General features: G+C 32.5%; 3 protein-coding genes across 3 annotated transcripts; 1 reads left to right on the top strand and 2 right to left on the bottom strand.

The window, feature by feature from the left end:
• LOC145738769 (uncharacterized) lies at positions 1-1,189 on the top strand. Its single transcript, XM_081993808.1, has 3 exons — positions 1-183; positions 235-483; positions 599-1,189. The coding sequence occupies exons 1-3, from the start codon at positions 95-97 to the stop codon at positions 1,185-1,187; spliced, it is 927 nt and encodes a 308-aa protein (XP_081849934.1). The 5' UTR covers positions 1-94; the 3' UTR covers positions 1,188-1,189.
• A 135-nt stretch (positions 1,190-1,324) lies between these two features.
• LOC145738770 (uncharacterized) lies at positions 1,325-2,500 on the bottom strand. Its single transcript, XM_081993809.1, has 3 exons — positions 2,258-2,500; positions 1,936-2,131; positions 1,325-1,693 (listed from the first exon to the last, which is right to left on the bottom strand). Exons 1-3 carry the CDS (start codon positions 2,451-2,453, stop codon positions 1,567-1,569), a joined length of 519 nt encoding a protein of 172 aa, XP_081849935.1. The 5' UTR covers positions 2,454-2,500; the 3' UTR covers positions 1,325-1,566.
• A 1,625-nt stretch (positions 2,501-4,125) lies between these two features.
• On the bottom strand, positions 4,126-5,942 carry geko (olfaction protein geko). The gene is made up of 4 exons (XM_081993732.1): positions 5,592-5,942; positions 5,381-5,516; positions 4,278-4,481; positions 4,126-4,226 (listed from the first exon to the last, which is right to left on the bottom strand). Exons 1-3 carry the CDS (start codon positions 5,809-5,811, stop codon positions 4,310-4,312), a joined length of 528 nt encoding a protein of 175 aa, XP_081849858.1. The 5' UTR covers positions 5,812-5,942; the 3' UTR covers positions 4,126-4,226; positions 4,278-4,309.
• Positions 5,943-6,729: the final 787 nt, after the last annotated feature.

Here is a 6,729-nt window from a genome sequence, read left to right as displayed (position 1 = left end):
ATAAGCAAATAAATTTAGCGTGGGCATCCCTATCCTACGTAACTTTCATAAAAGATGATGTTAAATCCGTTTAACCAACATATCGTTCTCAACAATGATTCTAGTCAGCGTGTGTCTAGTGTTCTTACTTTCTAAAAGTGCGGTGTCTATATCAACATCAAAAACTGATCAAGAGACTATACTGTAAGTACTTTAGATTCCAATAATAAATCCATTTTCATGAAACCTTTTCAGAAAATTACCCAATGAACCCACCCAAGAAAGGCAAAATCACAATTATCAATACTACACTTACCGACCAGACTATCAATATGCTTCTCCACCCTATCAGGATTTACAAAATTCTGTAATGGACAACTTATTTTCCCTTGCTCAAAACGATGATTTGCAATGTGTTCCTAAATTGCTTTGTGAAATGGCTGCTGGAGGTGTTATAGGAAGGCAAAACTTACCCGTTAATATCAACTTAGAATCCTTAGCAACGTAAGTCTAGTAGAATCTTTAATGGAGTTTCAAATGGTGTATGTTTGGTATTTTCCACTAGTTTGATATTAAAAAAACATATTTTGAACAATTAACATCAAATATTTCTTTCTAGGTTACTTTCTGGAGTTAACAGTATAAACATGTCACCTGTCCTTCATTTTGGAAAAGCAGCTCTGCTAGGTGTTGTCTCTAAGGGCAATACCATGTCCTGCAAATACGCTTATCCAGAATGCCCTAGTGATCCTGACAAATTAATTAAATACCTCAACAACCACAACGGAGGATTTTTCAAGTTTTTTCAAGGAATTAACTCTTTTCAAAATCCTTTTGCAGAAAAACGCATTCAAAACAAACCGGCAGAATTTTCATATTCTCCTGTAAACAACTATTTTAAACTGTTTCACTCTAACCAACTGAAATTTCCTGATCAAACGTACAGGAAAGAAAAGAAATTAATATTTAATGATGTTAAGACCGCCAACGAAATTGAAGAGTTGGATATACAACAACCTTTACCCAATCATGTGCCTAGTCCTAACATTTTTCCTGACAGGACTGGGACAGGTGAGTTACGACTAGACTACAAAGAACTAGAAAAAGCACCAAGTTACGACAGTTTCTATTATAATCAGTTGCTTTATGATAGTTTTCCTAACATTGAAAATTCCAGAAAAAATCGACTGACATTTCCTGAGAAGTAACAAAATTATTTTCTATAAGTAGGTATTTATTTATTGTTTTGTAATTATATGAACCAACCACCACAAGACTGTAAAACAGGTAATAATGCTTTAAAATCTTCTTGGCACAATATTGGTAAATAAAAACATATCTGAAATATTCTATATTTTTATATTATACAAAACAGTAAAAAAGTTTATTTACAAAAATATGTACCTTAGTAGGTACTATTATACTACAATATTGCACATGCGGCCTCTTTGACTCCTACCTATATATACATAACCTCAAACTACATAATAACTAGTGATATCACCATTTGCGCTGTAACACCAGGTCACTAAATTTGTTAACTAGCATAAAAATTCCTAAAAAATACTTCTATTTATAAAATAATAATTAATCTGTACAGTTTCGTCCTCGTTTTACTAGTTGGTTGCAAAACTTAGGTGAAGCTAAGAAATCTCCTAGAAAAACACTCAAAAAGTAGAACTCCTTCTGTTTTTCTTTGGACGCTTTGTAGTTGCTGAAAAAAATGTTTTTTATGTAGACAAAAATTTTAGTAGCTTTAGTTTTGTTAATTGTGATTAAGAGAGACATTTATACGGATTTACTTGCACTATTTACCACAAAAACCGTTTTCTGAGTGATAATAATAGTGCAAGTGTCAATTATATTTATGTATATCATCAGCTCTACAAGTGATTCATTTAGAAATTTCCACACAAGTAAAACTATTATATTCAAGGTCTTTTAATTGGTACTTACTCGAAGACATCATCCCAATTCACTTCCACTTGCATTGATCCAGATTTGCGAGCTTTTTCTGCATGGTGAAGACAAACCCTAGGGTAAATACACACATTATCGCCCAGTTCGCTCACTAAACGTTTTTCAGCTTCCAACATGTTGATCATTTCTTCATTGCTAATACTTCTACGTTCCCTTTTGCTTACGTACGTTTCTGAAAACGGTTCACTCTTAAAATATGTCTGCAAGGTCAATTATTATTACTGTACAAGCGAACTACTTTGATAGATTTGTAAACCAGTCACTTAAAGTTTCATTAAAAATAATATGTTGTACTTACTAGGATTTAACGAATATGCTAGTTTTTTAACAAAATTTGACAATCTGACTGCAACAATAATAACTGGAAAACCGACAAGTTCAACTGGAAGTTCAAACACAGGTTCCTGTGCTGCAGTCAATGCAGGTTTTTCCAACGCAAAAAAACACACGAAAAACACTAAATAAATGATATAAGTTACGTTTAGGACATTCATGTTAACCGAACTGATATTTTACAGACCGCGAAAGCAAGAGTGGGTTAAGAATTATGTTTGTAAGTCAGTCTTTATAGTGAAAGTTGCCACCACTCTACGTAATTGAATTGTGCCCAATGACGACTTACTGATGTTAAATATGCGAAATATGTATTATTAGATAACGGAAAATTAGGTAATAGGTGGGTATTGAATGTTAATTCAATTGGAGCTAACTTTGGAAAATGCTTTTACTTATTGGTGTGCATCTAGAGCTTCTTTTATGTTACGAATATTGCAAAACTTTTTACCGGACAATGGAGAATTGCGAAAAACATTTAATGGGTCTCATGTGGACTATTTAGCTTATTAAATTTCTAATGATATTAATTGCCTACAAAGCATTGTCATATTCTTGGTATTTTTTCATAGAGATTGCACTACTTGTTCAGTAATTTTGAATACAAACTTACGCTTACAAAGACTGTTTTTATTTAAGAGAGCTGTCATTGAATTGATTTTTTATAAATATACAAAGTGCCCCTAAAATGTGAGTTTCAAATACTTGAAATTTGAAGCTTAACTCTTGAGGCTTTCCAAAATGAAGATTTTAACTATTTATCCTCCAAAAACCCCTTTAGCCGAACGAAAAAAATATTCACGACAAAAAAAACCATTGATACTCTTGAATGGTGGATGTAGATTAAAGCGCGAATTATATGCATAAATACATATTTTGCATATTTTTGTAATTATTAAACTAAAATAAATTTCCTCTTAATATTTTACGTAATACCATGCTCTAAATGTTTAGGATGGAGGTTACTTTTTTTGAAAAACAAACTCTCGTTACATGCTACAAATGCAATGAAGTGCATCTGTAAAAAAATGAACAGTTCCATAAGATTAACATGGAGGGCTAGAAAATAGTTAATTTAAAAAGGTTAATTTTTGGACCATCTCTTCGCAAGCTTTATTTTTAGATTTAATACCGGTGTAATTGAATTTTGATGGTTTGTTCGGAAATTTGTAAAAATTAACATATTTAGAATAAAATAGTAGGTTGTAAATAAGGTATAGTATATACTTCATGTTGTAAAGCAATTATTAACTAGCACGTAGGTAAAAATTCATTTTACAACACATATTAGGTTGTATACTGTTTATTAATTGGTGGTTGTAAAATTGGTATTTTTGGCAAATAAAAAAAAACTGGAAACAAAAAAGAAAAGTATAAAAAGAGCGTGGATAAAACAGAAAAATAGCAGGCAACAGTGTAAAATATCATACTTAGTACACCTCCAGAGGATTATCAAGTTCATTAAGGAGAATTAAACCGAACATGAAATATTTCATTGTATGTAATTAAGCACGTTACACTTCAACGAAACGCCATAAAAAGTTAGAAAGCAGCTTATTTATGGAAATGAATTGAAGTTTTCATACACTTTCCGTCTAAATTAACTTAAAATATGCTGATATAAAATGGGAAAGACGTTGTAATTTTCCTCTGCAAATAAATTTAAATATTGCGCGCGAAACTTTATGACTTCTTTGCATAAAAACAAAGAACTGACATTTTATTGCCGCTCATGAATACGTTTCCAAACTATTACATTTCGAAATTAGGATTTTTGTTCTTGTTGGGAAATATCATTAGAGTCTGACTTGGGCGGACCGAGAAATACTACCATAGAGTCGAGCTTTTTATTTAAACACTAAATCACAGTTCGACTTAAAATTAGCTTAATTAAAGTCTAGTACGCAATGGATCTGATCTTGACATGGTTTCATCTAGAACGGAAACAAAAGTTAGTACAAATGAGGATGAGAATATAAACTCACCTATAAATGTTTGTGATCTGAACGTTTAAAGGTCAGCGCATTCGAACTTTTTTCATCATCTGGAGAACTTGCAATCCAGGAAATGGACACGTTGGATAAAAGTTATGGCAACCATTTCCGTCAACTCCGGCAATTAGTTGGCCCATGTGCGCCGCAAAGTGATATTTAGAAGTCAATTCTGCCGTAGTGCTTATAGTTGTTTCCCTGAAATATCATTAGTTGGGTTTGTTTTTCTCTTCGACTTATTCTCTATTGGACATTTGATGGCTCAGCTGAAAATGAACTTAAATTCATTTTCCACAGCCACGTTTCCGTTTTATTTCTTTTATGTTACTTCATTTCAGAAATAGGTATAGGTACAGTTAGTTAGTCAGTTCAAAGTATCGAAAAGAACAATTTCACTCAATAAAAATTCTTCACAGTTAATTAAGGAAAGGAAAAACGTATTTAAGTTTGTCCTGAAACACCCTGTATATTAAATCCTGTCTTCTGACCCACACCACAAGCCGAAATGCAAAGTTTCGATGCCAACTGTCACTCAAATTATCATATCTCATGCTTAAAACTACTTGTGCGACTGGTCTTTTTCATATCTCACAACTAGAATTAACCTTGATTGGTCTGTGATTTCATATCTGTTGAATCGGTTGCAAATGCCTGCTTATTCATATTAGTCACATTACGGAAACTAATCCTCTACCATGTAATGCTAAAAATTTGTCTCCAAAAATTCAGTTAGTAAACTTATTAATTACTTTTCTATGTTTTAGCAACTTAACACATTTTAACTTAATATGACAAAGCAACTTTTATCAAACAAAACAAATTTTAAATCATATTGCTGGTTGCAACAAAGTTAAAGTTGGTAAGGATTACATACAATATTGCAGATTATACAGTCAAAAGTAACAAATAATGTATAAGAAACTGATTTAACATTGCCTTGAGTGTGCAATATGTGCCATTTTATATAATATTACATCTATTGCACTTATCCGTCGTAACAGTATGAACGGACTTTCTCTTAATAAATGCGTGGTTTACTTAACATTACATAATGATCATTGCGTGTCGCTGTATAAGTTCTTGTTTTGGAATATTACCTTAGTAAATTCAGCAAAGACTTTTCAGTTTCTGTGAGTTTTTCCTTTTGAGGTGTAGCAGTTAGCTCGCATATCAACTTAGGAAGGCAAGCATTTTTAATAGTCTGCAGTATCTGGGATCTTGCTGTTTGCGTTGCTATAACATTCAAGATCAATATTGGATATTCATCTTGACATTGGAAAAAACCTGTTTGAAACCTTGACAACTTACCTATATGTCTTACTGATTCCTCTTCAATATCAGCGTCGATATCAATATCTGTTTTGGAATCGCCATAACCGGGATTAGTTGGTTTTGGAGGGTTGTTTTTGTTGTTGGTTCTATTGCCACCAATCAACTTATTGAACAGTCCTGAGTAATCCGAGATGATGAGGAGCACAAAACAAAGAATGAACACGATACGTATAATAATTTTCCCAGTCAAGACCATGGCTATTTTTTCCGGTCAAAAATGGGAACGAACGTTTTGATCAACATTATGTGCCACTATAAAATATGGTTAAACTGATTGTTTAAACGCTTCGCAAGTCCCGCTCACCTTGTGGTTTTTAGCCCCTCTGCGCGCGTTTGGTTTTGTTTTGTAGACACCAAGTAGTGAAAGCCAAATTCAAGTCAATGGTTTTAGCAGTCACTCGGTTATTTTAATTACTATCATGGCTTCTTGTTGGATGGACAACTTTAATTTTAACCAAACTTCAATTCTTCAAACAAGACTTCAATTCTTCAAAAATTTTAAATGTTCTAATATGCAGTATAACACGGAAATATTAACAGAAAAACATTACTTAACTGCTGCTAAAACTCCATAACAAACATTCATCTGTAGTAGTAACACCGTTCGATCAACATGAAGATAGTTTTACGTAATCGACACACTTCTGAAGGTGCTAGACTACTTCCGAGATGAAAGTGAAATTGTTTTGTTTTTTTTATGTTTGTGCATATTGTTGTAAATCGATTTATTTATTACAAGATATAAACAATGTTTTTAGGGTTAGAGTCTCCATCTTTAATGGGTCTGCCAGTGTCCCAAAAAGCTCTTAAATAAAGGTTACAATACCCAAAGTTATATAATATTAAATTTAGGTATTATAATGAGGTCTACTTTAAGGACACCACTAGGTTTTAAACTCCCCTAAACGAAACCATTCATTAGCTGAGATCTCCATTAACTCAGTCATATAAATCAAACATTTTTTTTGCTAGACAGATCAGGTCACTAACAATACAGATCCCTGTGGTTATTTCAACTTTACTGGTACTCCAAAGACTTATGCCCTTATTACTAAAATTGTCTTATTTTAGATATAAGGAAATCCTGAGATAAACAGTCGAATGCCTTAGTAAG

This window comes from Ips typographus, linkage group LG16 (assembly GCF_016097725.1).
Source record: "Ips typographus isolate SLU linkage group LG16, UJ_Ityp_2.0, whole genome shotgun sequence".
NCBI classification, from domain to species: Eukaryota; Metazoa; Arthropoda; class Insecta; order Coleoptera; family Curculionidae; genus Ips; species Ips typographus.
Note: the sequence above shows the minus strand (reverse complement) of the source record. Positions and strands in the feature narration are given on the sequence as shown.

Excerpts from the sequence above, each read along its gene's own strand:
- LOC145738769 (XM_081993808.1), top strand. The coding sequence starts at position 95 with ATGATTCTAGTCAGCGTGTGTCTAGTGTTCTTACTTTCTAAAAGTGCG. Across the intron at positions 184-234 it reads ACTGATCAAGAGACTATACT|AAAATTACCCAATGAACCCA; the intron begins GTAAGTACTTTA and ends AAACCTTTTCAG. Across the intron at positions 484-598 it reads AACTTAGAATCCTTAGCAAC|GTTACTTTCTGGAGTTAACA; the intron begins GTAAGTCTAGTA and ends ATTTCTTTCTAG.
- LOC145738770 (XM_081993809.1), bottom strand. The coding sequence starts at position 2,453 with ATGAATGTCCTAAACGTAACTTATATCATTTATTTAGTGTTTTTCGTG. Across the intron at positions 2,132-2,257 it reads AGCATATTCGTTAAATCCTA|AAACGTACGTAAGCAAAAGG; the intron begins GTAAGTACAACA and ends AACCGTTTTCAG. Across the intron at positions 1,694-1,935 it reads AATTGGGATGATGTCTTCGA|CAACTACAAAGCGTCCAAAG; the intron begins GTAAGTACCAAT and ends CATTTTTTTCAG.
- geko (XM_081993732.1), bottom strand. The coding sequence starts at position 5,811 with ATGGTCTTGACTGGGAAAATTATTATACGTATCGTGTTCATTCTTTGT. Across the intron at positions 5,517-5,591 it reads GGAATCAGTAAGACATATAG|CAACGCAAACAGCAAGATCC; the intron begins GTAAGTTGTCAA and ends TGAATGTTATAG. Across the intron at positions 4,482-5,380 it reads TCTTTGCTGAATTTACTAAG|GGAAACAACTATAAGCACTA; the intron begins GTAATATTCCAA and ends ATGATATTTCAG.